We start from the raw sequence: 20828 nt of genomic DNA on the forward strand, positions 1-20828 counted from the left end.
TGTACAATCATTATACTGCAATTGAATTGTATAGTCCAAACGAGGCACAACATAATATGTTAAGACTATTAAAGTAAAAGTGCTCTTAATCAACGCTGTCTAAAACATGCCAGGGTTGTGCCAAACACAACCCACATTTGTAGCATTAACAGATGCTCATAGTAAGACACAAGATGGCACATTATGCTAGAGGAAGGAAAGAAAGCTGTGTTGCTGTAAAACATGCCTCTGCATTCATTGTAGGAATGAAGAAACTATATTTTTAATTTGCAAGATTTGTCCTTGACCTGCATTCTCTCAGTAATTCATAATCAGATGCATAATTGCATTGTATATATTTTGTATGACTCAAAATTTCTGAATTCATCTTTTTGGGCAGCATATTTCAGCCAACAAAGTGACCCACTGAACAGGAACAGGAGTCGAGTTTTTTGGGGTTTTATTTTAGTTCATCTTTTGTTAACCATCACGTGAAAAGAATCCTTGTATACAGATAACTTCCACCAAGTCAAATCCCACTGCAGATCTGTGTGAGCCACAATCTGTGCCCTTATAAAGAACACCTCCATTCCCCATATGAATCACGCGTACCATCTCCGACCAGCGTTACACTGGCATGTCAAATCTGTTCATCCTGTTGGTCATATTGCTTCTCTATTTATGTCTCTGGAAACCTCTCCTTTGATATGCAGCAATATGTTTTTTTAATTTTATAAGAATATGTTAGTCTATGGAAATAAATTCAAACTTTTGTGTTTTTCAACTTTTTTATTATGGTTTTATTTTCTGCAGCATCAAATAAACAAATGTTTAAGTTGTAAAAGTACAGTCAATTTAACGAATGGCCAGCAGGTGGCAACCTGTGTTCAAGTCTAAAATGAATTCCTCTCAAAATTTCTGAAGCTGTATTAGTTTTCATGAACATTATTATGAATCATATTAAAACTACATTGGTGCCAAATCTATTTTTATATTGCTGTATGGTATTTCTTTAAAAAAAATGCTACAAACGACATATATGAGAAGACAAACCAACTATAAGTTGTCTAAGGCTCAAGGTTAACTTGTTGGACAGTATTGTTTGTCATATACATAGGATAAAGGGTAAATAAGAATATTTAGTAAATTCTCCTATGTCTTTATTTTTTAAAGTAAGAATATTTGTCGTATATGTTGAAATGTTTGCATTGGTAAACCACATACGCGCACCTACAGCTTCCTTGTGAAATTGGAATTGTATGTATTTGTTTATTTATTCTATTTATATAATTATTATGCCGTTATGTTATTATTTTATATTTTTAAAATGTATTTTAATGTATATAATTGTATTGTGTCATTCTTTAGGTCAATGATAGTTCAATGGTAGTGCTTCATTTTGGATTGACTTAAAACTAAATATTTACATACATGTTTAGTCTCAATCACAGCATGGACATCCATCCATAACCGTGTCATAGCAGACAGATGAGTGGCGTCTGTTTTAAAGTCCATGGTGATTTCAAATTGTGGATGTATCAATTAATTCTGAGTGGAGAACAATGAGTGATCTAAAACTTAGTGACATGGATCAAGACCAGCAAATAAAAGAAACCATGCTCTTTCAATATGTCTAGCTCAATTATAAAAGACTGTTTGAAACGTCACAGAAAAGCTGCTCCTCTGTCTGATACAATACGGACGCAGTTCTGTAGCGCAGATGTCCGCAGTTCTGCGCGGCTCCACCAATGGGATAGGAAGGATTCTGCAGATCTGCGGACATCTGCGCCACTTATGTATACTTATGTATACGCAGGCGTGTGAATGAAGTTAACTCGCCCATGCCTGGGAGGAGGGGTTTTCTGCTCGTCAACTGCGAGAGAAAATAAAAGTGGCATCCTGCGCTGCTGAACAGGTCGGGAAGCACATCTCCTGCTGGCGGATACGAGCGCTCTCTGCCAACTCCAGCTTTTCTCTCCTGTTGCTTCCCTTTCTAAATCACTCCTAACTTCCCGGGATCGCCATGGACAGCACCTTTGACAACCTGGACGCTGCTGGCTTTCTGCAGATCTGGCAGCACTTTGATTCTGATGGTAAGAGCAGTTCTAATGTTTCTATTATCTGATCCTCTTTGGTCTTTTTCAATTAGTATTTTTAATAAAAAAAAAAATGTGGGCCATGCATGTTTAGTTTAATCTTCTCAAATAAAACAACAGAAAGTTTATAAACACCTGTGGTTAACATCTGCCACATTTTAACATGATTGGTTAATTTTAGTTTTTAAAAGCCACTGTCGGATCCAAAACGTGGGCATCCTTTGGAGACCTATAGAAATACCGATCTATTTCCATTGTTGGTTTGGTTTAAAAGTGTAAAATAAGTGCATGACAAAAGCCTTTAGTGTTTGTGTAAACATCTTGTTTTTCTTGTGGTCTGGCTGTAAGTGATTAACCACAGCCTAATTGATTTGCAGATAATGGCTACATTGAAGGAAAGGAGTTGGATGAGTTTTTCCGACACATGATGAAAAAATTGGGTTCTGGAGTAAGTAATGTATGCCTTTAATCTCTGAACTGTATTTTTTCCTTCTCACTCAAGAGAAGTCCTTTGACAGATAACAATGTAGAGGAGCGCACTTGTTGGGCTGGGTGGGGTGGCCCTTATTCTCCAGGCTGCCTGAAGGATGCGTCCCGGTGTGGAGAGCTTTTACGCACAGGTGCTGGAGCGGAGCGCCGTCATCCAGACTTGTCAAAGTGCTCCTTTACGGTTCAATTAATCATTTTAGATGTGCTCATGACCTAATTAAGAAAAATGTCAGTAGTAAATAAGTGTATAGAATAAGGCGATATGGTTTTGTCAACTGCGCTATTGTGCTCTGTGTACATGGTAAGCACCACTGTGCCAAGACTGAAAGCTTTTAATACAATGGGACAAAAGCAAACGCTTCTGTTCAGTGTTTGCATAGTGTTTGTTTGATCATTGTGTGTCATTCTGAGTGATTTGACAAGAAGCCTTTTTGTTTTTCGAAAAGGGGAGCAGGACATAATCAAATGTAATGCGAACCCGATTGAATGAACTTCATATTATAATATCATGGGAGATTTACAGTAAAATAATAATAAATTAATACAAATAATATAGAACATTAAATATTTAATTTGATATTTTATAAGACACTTATAAACTAAGGTATAGGTAATAATAATAATAATAATAATAAAGCAATATTTATAAATAATACATATGTTACACAGTGCGATGCTAAGTACAATACAACATAAACCTAATGTAATATGTATAGTATGAGTGGCCACACCATAGTCTACCACACATTAAGCTTTAACAGCAAGCATGAGTCAGTACAGCCAGTTCACAGAAGAGGCTGCTGCTGTGCTCCTCTGCAGTGGACGGTGTAGAGCAGTGCTGGTGATAACAGCTCTTCGATTCCAAGGCAGAGAGCTGCAGTGTAGGGTCTACAGGTGAGATGTGAACGAGCTTGTTCTGAGGAGGCTCAGTGCTCAGAGATAGTGTAATCCTCATGCCTTGTAGGTTTCTGGTTCTCCCAGGTGTGAATGAGCTGTTCTCACAGGTGAGCTAATATAGGGAACAGAACAGTCAAGAAGAGAGTAGAACATCACCAGCAAGGATAAGAAGGAATATAGGAGGAGTAGAGGCTGTAATGTTAGGGGGACAATTTAGTGATGAGAGAGAGGGGTAAGCAGGGATGTTGCACACATTCTCTTTATTGGGACAAGATAGCATTTCTCAGGTCTTTAATTGCTGGTAATCAATAATTATAAAAACAAAAAGATTGCTGTAGGGATAGGGCTGGAACTGAAAAGCCCCCAAAAATATTGTAATATTTCAATCAAAATAGGTTCCCCATGCCATGGATTTATAACATTTATTTATTTATGATTGTATCCGAAAGGAGAATATGGTTCAGACCATTTTGAAACATGTAAAATGGAAAACTGATATCTCTTCCTAAACAGAAATTGATTGGTAGCATGTTTTGTATTTGAGCTGTGCCAAATCTCTGAGGTATACTAAAAAGGGCTCCAAAGGTGTGAGTTTGTTTTACAGTATCTTGATTGATTGGCTTCATTTCATTCTCTGTTGTTCTTTGAGTACCAGGAGAAGGCTGTCTATGTGATTTCAGAGGCCATGCTAATGCATTTGACAATTAAATTATATTGATCGGATTTGCTCCAAATGAATGATTTATCATTTTGCCAGTATACATGTTACATTAGTGAAGATGTACAAAACTAATAAATAATAATAAATCTCACGAACCTACTTCAATACCACTACACAACATCACATGAAATATGTATAATTAATAGTATAAACATCTGATGTTTGTAAAAAGGAAAAACATACAGAGGCCCATATTCACAGAACAGCAGAGAAGCCCTTCATATAAATTCAAGTACCATGAGTGTAGCTCTTTTCATGTGAAATGCTGAAGGGAACTTTGACTGAATATACTTCACTATAGCTAAGTACATCCAGAAACAGCCATCTACTTAACTGTTCAAAATAATTGCAACCATGTTGAATACTACAGGTGGCTTATAAAACAACAACAATTATACAAGTGTGTGATGCCGATGCTTCTTCCATTGTTACTGCTTTAGTTCTTTCTATATTTTATAATGAGAAAACAACATTGATCAAAATGAGATGAGATTATAAAATAATATTGGAGAGGAATTACATTTTTTTAATGCCTAAAAGTAGGATCCACATGCAATTCCTAGTTCTAGAATTTGGCCATGTTTTACATTTATCATTTCTGATGACTGATTTTCTTTGATTCTTTGATTTCCATGCTGTATTTGGGAAGTTTTTTTTATTGTCCACAAAAACAATAACAAACAGGCCTGCTTTTGTTTTGTATTAATTAATTAAACCAAAAACAATGGACTTTTGAGGGCTGAAAAAGGATTGTCGTGCCAAATAGGAATTGATTAGAAACATATAGTGAGCTTGGTGGGATCATTCTTGCTTTATAATCCAGGTATCGCCTAATAACTCTCTTGTTTACAATACAAATATCACTGCATAATTTGATATGAAACTACTGAACATCTGTCTTGGTCTATTCTATATACCTGCTCCTTCTCAATTACACAAGGGGCTTCATGTGTCAAAGGGCTTCTGCTCTGGATATCTAAATTGTGTTTCTTCTCTTTGTTTCCTTCCTCCTTCTAGCCAGTGTAGTGTGTATAGGCTGATTGGTTTGATGGATTTGGTTGGTTGGTCTCTTTTTTATAGAAACTAACAAGGGGATGCTTTTCTAGGACTCTGTCTTGCAAAGGAGCCAGTCTGGCCTCTCATCAAGCCTAGATTTAATAGCAAGTGTGTAACCAGATTATGAAAGCAGGAGTAATAAATGTGATCATCTAGGCCGGGGATCAATGATAAATGTCTTTTCCAGTGATATGGCTGCTAATGAATGCCCTGCTTCTTTCCCTTGTAGCTTTGAAAGGGAACTAAAATACATCATGATAGGAGCAATCTGTTTGATGTTTATGGGAGATGGTTTAATTTAGGCACAGAGAGCAAGGATTGCAGGACTATAATCTGCTTGTGCTGTAGTTTACTATTTATGTGCGCTAATAGATGTATATGTCGTGAGAAAAGCAGGAGACGAAGCAGGCTCTGTTTTAAGTGGCTGCTTTTACATTTGCATTTCAACATTATAGATGAATATACATTAGAATGGTTTCTTAAGTAATGCTGATGTTATTGATTATTATTATTTATTTATTAGCAGACGCCCTTGTCCAGGGCAACTTACAAAATATAAGAGCAATACAAAGTGCAATAATACAATGCAATAATACACTGTATTACAAACAAGAGCAATATTCAAGAAATTGTCAGCAATGATGCCTTAGTAGTCAGATGATCCCAATTTAATGTGAGAACAATCTGGATGTTTCCATTTTGATCATGGTCATAGTGTCCACACACGTCTATCTGGCCTCACACAAAGAAGGAGGCATTTTCAGATGCATGGATTTTGGTTTCAAACAGTCCCAAATGTTCATGCTTCCACAAATGTTGTCTGTGTGCCCTTCTGTACAGTCGATCTCTGTGGGAGGTGACAGAGACAGACATTGATTTTCCATTTTGAGAGGGACGTGGCAATTGTCCAGTTGATGGAAAAACAAACTTCAGAAATACAATTTTTTTGCTATAGCATCTGCTGTGCTGTAAAGGGTAAAGCTGAAAGATCAATTTATTGCGTGCAAGATTATACCTGCAAGATATTTGTCAATATCTTTAATGTGATTACAGAAGCTGGCATGAGCAAAAACTGGTGAAGCAGTCAGTTTACAGTGATGGGGGGGTAAAATGGCATGGCGTTTTCAATGCTTTTTACAGTAGCAGAATGTCAGTGCAGAAATGTGAACTCGTTATCTATAATTATGTTTGTAGCTCATGAGTTATCCATGCGAAATAGTTTGATCAATCATTTTATAAATAGTTTCCTAATTTAAGTCCATTATGTTGATAGTAGCAAACTCGATAACAGTTGGCCAAATAACTTGTGTGGCTCCAGTATGTCATCACATACGATTATAACATCAGATCGGTCATTTTGATATGGACTCATCACTTTGACTGTAGACTTAATTACAATATAAAGGATCTTTTGTTTTACAGTGTAGAAGATATTTAGAATGTAGTGGATTAATTAACCCTGTTATCCAGGTAAGCATTTGGTTACCTCAAAGCACAACAGGGACCTTTCTCTGGTGATTTGAAAAGCCTACGTTTTATATTATAACAGTAACAATAAAACCAAAAACTAATTTATTTTGTATATGATGCTTGTCCCATTGATCTTCTCTTCTCTTTTAAAGGACAAAGTGTCAGAGGAGAAGGTTCAGCGATTAAAAACGAGGTTCATGTCGGCGTACGATGCCACTGCTGACGGTCGCCTACAAATCCAGGAGGTAAAGCTCAGTTAACTGTGATGTTTGGAAAGATCCCCATTAGACATATGTTTGTTTTGTATCCTTGATTTAAAAGCTTTTTTTTCTGCCAACTGTCAATTTAATTGCTTGTTACAGTATATTGTTTAATTTGTGCCTCAATACAAACACGCAGGCAAAGATTACTACCAGATATGAAGGCTGCCCATATGGGAGACTAAGGTAGAATGGGCAGGAAACATGTATTGCCATTGCCATGGCGATTACTTTAAAAACAACCTATTATATCTAGGTTGTCTAGGTACAAAGTGGTAAATGCACAATCATTTATATTGAACCCAGCCATGCAACAACAACAAAAACAGGTATACCAACTGTAACACAAAAATACCAGCACACTGAACCCAGCTTATAGAACAATTAATCATTTTCCAATTATTGCTCACTGCATTCTTTAGTTTTGAGGCAGTGGATATGATATATGATTAATAAAATCCATACAAATGATTGATGATTATGAATTCATAATATTAATTAGTATTATGATGATGATTATTAACACAGTACAGTCACTAACATTAAGTAAAAGGAGAAGATTAATGTTCTACAGGTGTAATCTACCCAGGTGTGTCTTAAGGAGGTGCACAAAGCAAAAGGTTATTTTAAGCAAAACTACAATATAGCCAACCAAGGGCACAAGCCATCACATGCAAAATATGAAATACTGCATTCATGCATTTATTTGCATTGTACCGGCTTAAGATATTTAAATGTGTACTTGTATGCAGCGGCGGATTTAGGTATAGGCGACATGGGCAGCTGCCCAATGCGGCATCTTGTCGGGGGTGGCCTGCACAAAAAAATGTGGAATGGTGACATTTGCACGATCGGTTTTCTATCGCTCATTTGCTTCAAGGGGGGGGCGGGCGGGGTGGCAGGGGGTGCTGAAGGGGGGGGGAGGGGAGTTCACCCAGGGAGCCATACAAGCTAGAACCGCCACTGCTTGTATGTTAACTCCATGTTTCTGAGTGGTTATATAATATGAAGATAATAATATTGTGGTCGTAGTTACTTTATTTTGATGTTTAATTTAAAATGCAGAAAAAGACTGTCACTGGTCATACTAAACTTGGAGCACAGGGCAGACGCAGCTCCTGGTAAAAATTCACTGGAAATCCCAGAAGCCCAAAAATATGCCTCTGACTAAGTAGGTCCTTGACTTTGGATTAAGAAGCATGTTCCTTATAGCACACAAGTATGTGGGCCTGGACCAGAACAAAATATTGCCCTACCTGCAAATTATCAGTTGCAATTTATTTAAAAGTGAAAGGCCACTTTCTAGTGCACAACTGGGTACAATTCAGTTTGTGACTTGTGATGCATGGATACGTTTGCATTTTCACTTGGTCAAGGCCAAAGTACACACATCAGCTTCACAGGAGTTATCAGGTAGAAGTGGATCTATTATTGATATTACCGTAAGTCACTCTAACGTGCCCTTTTATAACGGCTGAACATTTCCTGACAGCAGACAAGCCTACACTATTCAATATAAACAAAGAGACAACTTATGGGACTAAATAATGCATAATCATGTTTGAAAATGTTGTTGTGCTGGCAATTTTATGAACGTAAGGTTGTATTGAGGGCAAAACTGACATTCATTAAGATATGCCAACCACATACTGCAGACTAATACTCCCATGTAGTACAATCACAGAGATGCTATTCAATTTTATATAGAAATTGATACAAGACACAAAAACAAAGGAGAAATGGTCACGCTGTTGATGTTGTCTCCTTGTTTCCCTGTTGGCGGTTCATTGTAGAGGAAAAGAACAACACAGCTGAGAGAGATCCTTCATTAAGCTAATGGAACAGGGGCACAGTAATCTAATGATCTGATCCTGAACATAACCAGACAGCCGCTGACAGAGCTAGCGTCAAACCATGTGCAGAATTTCTCCCCAAGTACACAAAACAATATTACCCGTTACACAAACGCCAACCCCTGTATCTCAACCAGGGATGGGATTAAGTGGTCATCCTGTCAAAAGTCGGTTAAATCTATGCAGCTGCAGCTTAACTCATCCCTATCCTTCCAAACAAACATGCTGACAAGTTGCAAAGTAACATTTTCGACAAGAGCAGTCCTCTTGAAAGCTTCCTTTCCTAATTTGACTGTAAATTGGATTTTGTGTTTCTGATCATATTTCTGTTAATGACATATTTCACATTATTATGGGTTTCCAAGACACAAACTAGAATGTTCTCATCGGTCTTTACGCTCCAGATTGGGATGAGCTCACTGAGGCCTACTGAGCATGCCTGAAAGACTGTCACCAGGGGAAACCAAGGTTTCATGCTGAGCAGTTTTCAATGCCAAAGATATGACTTCCAACATACTTGTGGATAATGGCACCAGGGCTCAAAACCAATAGTTCAAACCACTGAAAGAGAATGTATACAAGGAACAAGAGATATTGAAAGCTGTCAATGAGAATGACCTCAGGATGTCTTGTAGTGGGTGTAACTACAAAGGTTTTTATTTTTTAATGGCTTCCCAGACATACTTAAAAAATGTGGACATTCAAATATTGTGGATGAATTCACGTGACAGTGAATGTAATCTACTTAAAGATTGAGATACATAAATGGAAACATAATAGAAGAATGCTATAGGTTGTTTAATTGTTGACTATGTTTTTATTTTTGGTTAAGAGATGTTAAGGCTTTTTGAATGGTATGAATTCCATCCACTGTGCTTTAAACTTCAACTGTCATGTATTTATACATTGACTTACTTTAGATTTATGTTTTAAATACTTCAGATGATAATTTTAATTATATATTTTGATATTTTGTGAAATATTAAGGGGTTGAATTCTATGCAGTGTACATATTCATTATAACCATACCTATGCTATCGTTCTCACAGTTAAATACATCTTATCTATGACTGGGAAAGAGGAGTGCTATATGTAATATAGAAATTTCAGGGTAGATGCATATACACTGACCGGGCAACACAGAGACAGCCAGCAAGCAAAGCTCTTTACAGTTTATTAAGGACTGTATAATTTATTTCTGATTAATTTCCACTCAGGTTCTATCATTTTGTGTAGAAAATAATGTCCCAGCTACTCAATTCAGTTGGTACATATCGTTCTTGTCTCACACATACCTTTTAGTTAGAAGTCCTTGCTGAGCTCAGCATTTAAGCCGTACATATTCACTGACCATCCTGCTTTTTATGTTAAACTTTGACATACAGACCGCTGGCTGTAAGTCTGAATCAATATGCACACGACTCATTCTAGTAATGCACTGAGCAAAAAGCAATCTGCCTAAGTGTAGCTGTTCTAGCGTCATTGTTGTTTTTTCCAGTAAGCTTGTTCAGCTGTGAGAGAATCCTGTCATGGGCAGCCTGCTGTACAACAGGCCTTGATCCGATGGCAAAGCAGTTCCTTATTGGAAATTGAAACATAAGAAGGATACCTGGGGGTTGGGGTTTTGCTAGAGGCCAGAAACAAAAAGACCTGAGAAGTGGTTTAGACTCTTTCAGCTAGTTGTTAATCCTGGTACAGAATCAGCCAACCCCAAAGAATTTGTCCACAACAGTTTTTAAGAGATGAGAATAGCCAGTTACTGTGAACAATTTGGTTAGGCCGAACTTGCTCCATAAGTTTAATGCCACACTTGAACAATTACATTACAGATATACACATTTTCTAGAGCATGAAGTAAGATTGCCACTATACCCTTCTACCGGTGTTTAAGTTAAATAACCTGTGAAGTTCGACTGTAAAAGGTTTTGGCTCATTTTACATTTGCTTTAATTTTATAGTTTCTATAAAAAACAGACCCGCAAAACCATCATTAAAAACACAGCAGGTGTACTGCAGGTGTGACACAACTGTAAATCTCAAGATGACACTCGAAACGAACCCTTTCAAGTACAACTGTGACCAGGGCTCTCTGATTGACATTGCAGCTAGCCAATATGATGCTGCCTGAGGATGAGAACTTCCTGCTGCTGTTTCGCAGGGAGACGCCGCTGGACAACAGTGTGGAGTTCATGCGGGTAAGAGACTGGCGCACCCAGGGCTGGGAAGAGCTCTGTGGAGACCAAGCTTCTCCATTATTAATGAAGGCAGCCTAAGCCACATTTCTCACTGCAATGACGTCCTTGAATATATCATGCGGCAGGGTTAGCCCCCCCGCCACAGAGACTAGAAGACTTTCAGCTGCGCCAGTCCAGGGACGCTGGATTGATTGATTGACCAGCATGAGATTGTTGTAAATTGCTGAGTCATGTATGGTTGACCAATCAGCCAATTATACCTCCTAAGAGAGGCCTGCTGGAGAAGAGACTGAGAAGTGCTCAGTGTGCAGGATGGTGCTTTGGGTTGTGGTACTGTGTGTTTAGTTGTTGTTTCAGGCCCATGTGTGCTGGTTTGTTATTGTGTCTTCATTTAATAGAAGTCTTTTCTTTTCATTTAACTGCTTCCTCGGTCAAAGAACGGAAAACATTGTTGAGTTTTTGCTTAGGAATGGTAACAGAAATATACTTATTTGAAAACAAGACCAAGTAGACCTTAATGTATTCATACATCCTGTTACACTGCCATATATATATATATATATCAAGTTTAAGAAGCACCATCTTTATGTGCTTAAGAACATGATTTTATGTTCAATAGAAGTTCAGTATGTGTAAAGTGTCGATCAGGATATCGAAAGTGAAAGATGAATGTTCTGTGACCCGAAGTGACAGTGAATGTGATGAGATGGTTTAGAGTACCTGTGAGTACCATTTTAAAATGAGTAAACAACGATTCTACGTATCGGCGCTGTTAATTTCCACTACGGACCATTATATGAACTTGCCATTTTCATTCATGGTCATATGAGTTGCTTATCTTAAGAGAAGAGCAAAAATCATCTTCCCTTTCATTGTGGGTGTGGGTGAATAAAGATGCTTTGCTCAGTAAAAATATGGTCATAATGTACAAGCAAACAACTGTATGAGGTAACATGCAAATTTAAACTATGATTTTCTAACCATGCTGAAAGACATTATGCTGCCTTTTATATAATCAAATGCCTTCCAAAACATGCTTATCGAGATAACGATCACCTCTATTCTGGAGTTGTTTGTATATATGTAGTTTAGATAAGGTGATGTAGTCTTCCGCATTCAGCAGTAATGCATGTATTAATAATGTTTTTTACCACTTTGTCTCCAGATCTGGCGCAAATATGACGCTGACAGCAGTGGGTATATTTCAGCTGTGGAGCTCAAGGTACAGTGTGAATTTCAAACTCACCCCTTTTATATATATATTGCATTCTGTTGTGCCAAATTGCTCTTTGGTCATGGGTCATTTGACAGATCTATTCGAACATCTCCACAAAAAAGGTCTAACAGAGGTTGAACAGAGGTCTAAAACTAATGCAATCAACTCTTAGCCCCTCCTTAAATTATTGAATGACAGAAGCCTATTAAATGCAGGGCGTGTGCACAAAGAACACCACACTCATAGGAGCTGTTCAAGACATACACTTCTAAAATGGTTCAATGAGAGAAAATAAACTGAACAGCTGGCATAAGCGATATATAGTTCTATTATACACACATATATATATATATAAATACTCTTAGTATACTGAATCCTGCCTTGACTGCATATTTGCACTGTATACCTTTGTCCTTGCGCCCAATTGACTACAGCAAACTTATAGATTTTTAAGGTTAGAGTTTGTTTGTTACGGAGAAGAATCAGATCCATTAAAAGCTGCTTAGACAAAAAGCTAGACACCCATAGGATGCAGTACAGAAATCTGCTGGCCTTGGACGGCCGAGGTAAGTAGCTGTTTCTGAAATGCAATTGCGTCAGAGTCTCCCAGTCCTGTCAAAGCTACAGCCTCCTCCTCTCCTTTTTACTCTCCTCTCCTAACTGTTCTCCACTAGTGCAGCCCTTTCAATTAATTATGTTTTGTGCTTTTCTGCCAATCCTTTATTCACTGCACTGTTTCCAACATCAAATTAAAGACGTCATCGAAAACCAAACACTCACAACTACTGGCAGATGTGAAAATTAGGTTCATGAGGCCTTGTCCACTTGGATGAATTCCTTTGTCGTGACCCTGAGCAAATAATGTACAGAATTAAGTGATATATCTTCATGGTCGTCACTACAGAGTCACAGCTGAGGAATTGTAGATTAATTTCCCTCTGTTCAGGGTAAACTGTGTTTCTCTTAAGTTGGTTTCTTTCTCTTTCAACACTGATTGAACCTACAGAAAATTACAGATTACAGGGAATGATTTCTAGAAACAGGCAGGCATTCATTTCTATAACGTGGCAGTTTACAAAACCTTTACACACTGAACTCAGTTCCATCAAAGTAAATTAATTAACAACATTGTGTCAAATGAATGCTGTGAATGTTTTTGAGTACAATTGTATATATTGCTTTCGTGAAGTAAACAATTTAGCTTAAAGTTTCACCAGACTCCTAAAAGACTAAAGTCTTGTTTGTACTGACCACGGATCAGCTTTTTCCTAATTGTATTTTTCTACAACAGAGCTTTCTGAAAGACCTGTTTCTGCAGCACAAGAAGGTCATTTCCCCCAGCAAACTGGATGAATACACTGACGCAATGGTAATTGAGTCCTGTTCTGTATCGATTATTTATTTCTGAAATGTACCCTTAAATGCTCTGTATCAGACTTTCAAGTGCCTGATGTAATTATTCTTCTGGTGGCATAAAAGTTTTCTTGGCTCATTTTCAGAGACTAGATTGCCAATTACGGTGAGTGGTTACATTTCACTCACTTTCACAACCAATAAAAATAGACAGAACGAAAAAAATCATAATGCTTTTTGTTTCTGAAGAAAGAAATTGCTCTCCTTTTTCTCTACCTACCTTATAGAAATGATATTGTAAAGTAAGCCATTTGAGACTTGTGGGTTTTAAAAGATGCCACTTACATATGAGAGATTTTATCAGACCCTCTTTGAAGTCACTGCGGAAGCTTGGTCTTGTCGTTTTGAATTTGTTATGTAAAAACCAAGTTACAGGTCTTTAAAGGGTAGAATATATTTCTATTCTGTTTTGATTAAATAGCACAGGAGTTTAAAACATGGTGATAGTTTCATTTCAGCAGTAAAATTCCTGCCTTTTCACTGCCTGTCTTCCTATGACAACAACTAACTAGTGACTAGGGCATCTAAGAAGCGAAATCAGACACTTGAAAGACACTTTCCATCCTTACAGGAAGTGAGGCCTAGACCAAATCAAAACTGTGATCTGCCCGCATTTGCATTATTATTTATTGACTTAGACTTAAATACTTACAAAGACAAATGCGATACAGGTTTGTAGTTTGTGATATGCAGATAGGTCAAGGGTTTTATTTGGTGTGGGCCAAATTTTGCTTCTCAATTTGTTTTCCCAGTTTGTTTTACGTTATCATTGCATTTACAGAATTGATGCTAGCATTAAAAAATAGGTAAAATTGTTAAAAAATAGTAAGTGTTTACTTTGGTTAAATTAAAAAATGATTAAAGATAAAGTAGAGATTTATTTGTTACATCTTTTATCCACATTCATATTTCAATATATTAGATTAATCACTTTTAACATTCAAACATAAATTCTTGCTTCTAGTGTCTCCCAGGTTGTTACAAAAGTTTGTAGTGCATATATAGCTGTACAATGTCGGTCAAAATGAAAGCGCAGGCATGACAATTACATCATGCTTAACATAGTTGGTTTCCTTAGTTATTCTGTATTTTTAATGGTCTGATGGCATATAATATGGCCATAAATGTAGACTATAAATAGTATTCTCTCACATTTCCTGGTGCCAGACATGCACTTTATGATGTGAAGAGTACAGTATGATGATGAGTTTCATATCCCACGTGATTCACTCTATACAGCATCTTGCTTCAGGACGTGTGTTTGGTGAACTGTCCTTTTTTGCATTTCCAGGAAACTCCCTTTTCCATTTTACTTATTCCTATCTCATTAGATGAAAGGATAAATCCATGGATAGTGATTCTCTTTCAGTTTTTACCTGTCTCTGGTCTCGGTGGAGACAAGTGGTTAAAGTCTTAAAGATAAAATTAGATCATATATGTTACTCAAGGAGACATGTGTACAATCCAATTAAAATAATGTAGTTTACTTATAATAATTGACACAGGTTCATTTCACCTGTTATTTAGTACAATATTAGAAAATCTAGTTTTCTTTTTATCCTCTAAAATGCTTCCCACAAATCAAGTTACTCTGGTTCTCCACAGATGACAGACTGTTCTCGCAAATGGCTAGATATTGGCTATATATCTAGATTTTGTCTCATTTTAAACATCTCGCCTTTAAATCCTTTGTTTTGCTTCTTCTTTTAGATGAATATTTTTGACAAAAATAAGGATGGACGCCTGGATCTCAATGATTTAGCAAGGTACTGACTATGGGTCAAGCTAAGGTATTGGTTTCAAGTAATGAGACGGTACTTAAGCTTTACAGTTCTGAGAGTAAACTGTTACTACATTATACACCTCTCGCCATCAGCTGAGTAACATTCAGTTAATCAGCACATCTCACTATTTTTAGATGATGAGGAAATTGTGGTAGAAGATACATATCTTAGCTAAACATGAAGGAAACTTGGAAATACCTAGAGAACATAATTATTCTATATTAAAATATATAATTGAGACCCTGTCATGGAGACCCCTAAAAGCCTGAAATGCCTCTGATTTGCATGCTTATGTACAAAGAGAGCAAACCTGGCCATAGTCATATTCCTCCAATGGCAATAATTGTTGTTGTTTTAGTTATTTTGTGATCGATGTCAATGATTTTGTGATACAATAGAACAGACATATACACTCAGGATGCAAACTCTTCTTTCAATCAGCTCTTTAAAGATGCAGTGAAGTCTTAAGTGATGATCCAGTGCTTGCTTTTAAATGTTGTTGTTTCTCCTTACAGAATCCTGGCTCTGCAGGAAAACTTCCTCCTACAGTTTAAAATGGATGTAAGTTGTCTCCCTCATTGAAATCAGACCTGCATCCCCTCTGCCCTCAATGCACACTTCTTATTTGGTAACTGTTGCCATCCTTCCCTTTTTAGGCTTGCAGTCAAGACGACAGAAAACGTGATTTTGAGCAAATATTTGCTCATTATGATGTTGTAAGTACATTTAATCCATTTCAACACTTTACTTTCTGAAAGCTCCATGAACCTCTTTCATCAGCATGACTGGTAACCAGAAAAGGACCATATTACAGAAATGTCCACAGTTCACACTTAGCTTTGTGTCATTTAGCAGACGCCTAATGTGGTTTGTGCTGAAAAGAAAAGAATTCAACTAAGATGTGCTATTAAAAAGTCTTCCTTTTCACTCGAATAATTAAATGACGGCACACTGACTGACTAGATCATTTCTTTAAATTGACTTTGGTCTGTATCGCCTGATTACAAATTACAGAGTGTGCTTTACTGGGAATTAAATCATTATCAAATGCTTGTTTTGTCATCTGATCTCTGCGTTTTAATGGAGAAACACACAAAGATTAATGGAACTTAAAAGGATGGTAGGGACGGTAGAAATAAACATTGACCACACCTGCAAATATTTCACTGAAATATTTACAGCTGTGATTACTGCTGTTTTTACTGTGTTTTAAAGATAAGCTGTAGCAATATGAAACTGTTTCCTAATTTTACTGCATGGGTTTCAGTTCAGGTCCATAACACACAGGTCCGTTACAGATTTTGATATAGGATAACAACACTAAAATTAGTAAATGTATTATGTGACATTGGTAACATTAAGTTGTTTTTGTTTTTGTTTGCTGGAAATTATAATGTAATAGTTTTACTGGATCAGCCAGTCAAACACTGCCACTGGACATTCAAGCACAGTTGCTCCATGCCATCCCTTGGATATCAGCTTTTAACTTCTAGGCCAGTGATCTCCAACCCTGGTTCTGGAGATCCCATATCCACCAGGTTTTGGAGATCACCGTTCTATCACCAATTTACAAACACCTGGAAGTATTTAATTCAAAACAGTTAAGCAGCTGGTTTGGTAAATTCAATCCTTTAGAACCCATTGGAGCAATTGTCTGAGGCAAGAATTCCCTTAGTTGAGTTGCTTAATTGATTAGTCACTCCCATGTGTTCCCAGTATTTAGAAATTGGTGACCTATGATATGAAGTGGATTGGGGCTCTCCAAGACCAGGGTTGGAGTCCACTGATCTAGGCAATGGCACGCATCCTGCATGTTTTCACATGCTTCTACCGAATTTGTCACTCCAAAGTCCCATGTCTATTATTTAGGTTGTGCTGACATGCCCATCAGCTACACATTATCCAAGGATCCACTTTGCAGGTTCTTCTTGTCATTTGCAATTTAGACTCAAGTTAGAAATCTTCACATCCTTAACAGAAGATTCACAGTTGTAACTTCAACATCAAAAGAGGTGGCGATTTGGAATTTGTCAACAGAAAAGCAATTTATAGAACTGCCTCAATTGCAATTTATGGTCGGGTGAGGTGTTGGTACTCTAAAATTAATTTTGATTTCAGCCAGACTGGTGTGTTGTATCAATTATGAGCACACTTCAGTGGCCTTTGTTGCAAAATAGCAAAATTTGCATTTATTATGGATATTTATTAACTTTCCAAAGTTATACATTACATTTTACATTTACATTATTTTGCTTGATTGACATTGACATTTCTGAGTAAGGAGGAAATTCTAATACATATGTATTTATGTATGTATTAATTTTACAAAACTATTCTTTAATTATATTTGCAATAGGTAAACTATGTTTCTATGCACATTCTTAATCTAATTTCAGGGCACGCCTGGTTTCCATTAATAATGGGAATATATAATATATAAAAATATATATTAAACAGGCGGACAGCCAGGCAATCATGTTTTCACTTGTTTCCCTGGAGATCATAATTAACCTAATTGGTCACTTTGTTTGCAGAGGCATTCTTTCTCTATCCAAAGAAGAGCACAGGCTTTGTCATGGAGAAATTAGAATGCAAAGTCTGTTTTAGTGCTTAACCTTAAATCTAGGCAAAGGATATAATGTGATCAATTTGCTTTCTTCTTTTTTTTTTTTGGAGAATCTTTAACAATCTAAGACCTTTTGTACAAAGTCTTATCGGCGTAAGTGAGACCTACTTATTGTATGTGGGTTCACGGTAGCTGTTTGAAGGAAATGTATTTGTTATTTTGATTAAACTCTTGGGATAGTAGTTTGAAGCATTTTGTTTTTCTCTATCATTAATAGATTTTTTGATTGCTTCTTATTAATGTTCTTATGGGTGTGTTAGATGTACTGCTTTTAGGGAAGCACTCAACTCAGTTTGGCTTACTGCCGTTTAATGGTTTGGGTTTTTTTATTTACTTAAAACATGGTTTATGCTTTCAGTTGCAAGACGTGTCAACATTGCACCTGTACTGTTTCAAGGGATTTTCTCTCTACATAATAATAATACAAAAAAAACAATAGTGCTTATGTGAAAAAAAATATATAAAAAAATAATTCACAAAACACAGATAGCTGTTTACTCTTGTTGTTTAGTGTTATCAGCTTACCTTAATATATTAATTATTTTTTTAAAGGCACAGATTTGTATGTATTGTTTTAATTAATTGAGTCCATACATTTTTCACTAAAAGTGTTTCATTAATGGATGAACCAAAGCAAAAAATTCACACATCCTAAGGTGCAAAGTAAATTATCTCTGTATGAAAAACGCATAACTCCCACAAAACATATGTATTATACTGATAGATTGTATTGTATTGTATTGTATTGTAGATTGAACTGACCTTGAGAAAAATCAAACCATTTTCCTTCCGGATCATATTAAACTGATTTGTCAGTTCTATGTGTTTTTCTTTCTTTGACATGAGTAGTATAAGAAACGGAACAGATACCCACACACTGACACTCGTCATGTATTTGACTTGTATTTAAAGACCTATATCCACCCAAAATGTATTACACTCTTCCCATGCCCTCCATTAAAGAATGTGCTTCTATTAATTTGTACAATCATTGCTGCATATGTGACTATCTTCATTCCTTTAAGCGCATGTGCTCTGAAATCCAGCTGGCTACATTTCATAAACACAGTAGAAACAAAATAAGAGATCAACAGCCTCCCACGATCCACCTGGCTGTCAATGGATAACTAAACTGTAAACAGTGGTATAGTACCTCACTCTTTAGAATTAGCAGGTAACCAAGGTCAATAAAGAATTGGCAAGTAACTGAAATTGAAGGTCCGTCATTACCAGAGATGACAGCTCCAGTGGTCAGTAATCATTGGAGGGCAGGGGCCAGATTATACCATCGCTTTGACCCACCTGCTAATAGAAAACTGCACACCTGTACAGAGTGGGGGGTTTATTTATTGTCGGATTATTTCCTCTTCTGCTCATCAATAGCAAGTACAGATTCGCAGTTCAGTTTGGTAATCGCTAGTGATTTTGATTTAATCTGCCCCCAGGTGTCTCTAATCACAAGGCTAACACAGTTTTCCTTTCTTCCAGAGTAAGACAGGAGCTTTAGAAGGACCAGAAGTTGATGGTTTTGTTAAAGACATGATGGAATTAGTCAAGGTAACGTCAACTTATAACTGATTTTCAATTTCTATCGGTGTTTTTTTGTTCTTTGTTTGTTTAATGAAAATGTATCTATACTTCATGTACCACTGATACAATGTCCATCCATGCGGATAAGCTTGAAACACAATCATAATTAGCGGGAGCCTGTTTTCACCAAAGTTCAGCATGGAGATTATGAATGGGCTGTTGACTGCTGTGATCCCTGTCCTCTTCCTCACAGCCCAGCATCAGCGGCGTTGACTTGGACAAGTTCCGCCATATTCTGCTGCATCACTGCGACGTCAACAAGGACGGCAAAATTCAGAAGAACGAGCTAGCGCTGTGCCTGGGCCTGAAAGTCGGCAATTAACTTACAGATGACCGTGGAAAATGTTTTTAAAAACCCTAGAACATCCCCACTGTTACTAGCCTGTGGTTCAATGATAACACGTGCTTTTCAACCTGTTGTCATGACAATGTAGCTTTTAGATTTTGAGGACTGTTGCCTGAATACAGAGGGCGAGGGGGGCAGGGGAGTGGACAGCATGGCAGTGTGTGTGAGGCAGCAGCTCTTCTAGTCATTGCACTGATGCTTATGAAATTGTGTCATTGTGAATTTGTGCATTCGTAGCTAATAGTTGTTCCTTCAAAATATTAGTGTTATCTGAATATCTGACTGGAAACACAGTTGTAAGGTCCATGCTGGGTAAACTATTACCAAGTATTTATCAGTGCATTTTGCCAAGTATTTTTCACCTTCCAGAGAGAGGCTTTTCAGAATATTAGTGAGCTGTCTTTGTGGCAGAAGATAAATCATTTGTAATGTTGTGATTTTTCCCCTGTTGCCTTTGCTTGACTGTAGCACTTTGCATGCGCCAACATGTGCAATTAGACCCCATCAGAGAGTTTGTTTTTATATATATATGTATATTGATCTGCAAAAACAAATAAAATGGATAGCAAGTAAACCGTATGGAACAACCTTCTTTTGTCTCTGTGTTAATCATATGATGTACTTTTCGGAGGTGCCAATCAACAATAGAAAAAAGCTGCACACTCATTTTGAGCTCCAAAATATAATACAATTTTATTAAACTGCACAGAAGCACACCCACATTTCGGCCAAAAAGCCTTCATCAATCTGGGTGTAGTGAGCCAGAGACCATGCAACAAATAGAATTACAATTGATTCCATGCACTAATTATCGTAAGACTGTTTAAGTATATTGTG

At 37.0% G+C, this 20828-nt stretch overlaps 1 protein-coding gene across 1 annotated transcript; it reads left to right on the plus strand.

The window, feature by feature from the left end:
* The first annotated feature begins 1855 nt into the window (after positions 1-1855).
* Positions 1856-20565, plus strand: LOC136713892 (secretagogin). The gene is made up of 11 exons (XM_066691131.1): positions 1856-2072; positions 2453-2523; positions 6861-6953; positions 10927-11016; positions 12182-12238; positions 13524-13601; positions 15356-15411; positions 15945-15990; positions 16086-16145; positions 19544-19612; positions 19839-20565. Exons 1-11 carry the CDS (start codon positions 2003-2005, stop codon positions 19965-19967), a joined length of 819 nt encoding a protein of 272 aa, XP_066547228.1. The 5' UTR covers positions 1856-2002; the 3' UTR covers positions 19968-20565.
* The last annotated feature ends 263 nt before the right edge of the window (positions 20566-20828 follow it).

The sequence above is a fragment of the Amia ocellicauda genome, chromosome 18 (assembly GCF_036373705.1).
Source record: "Amia ocellicauda isolate fAmiCal2 chromosome 18, fAmiCal2.hap1, whole genome shotgun sequence".
NCBI lineage: Eukaryota > Metazoa > Chordata > Actinopteri > Amiiformes > Amiidae > Amia > Amia ocellicauda.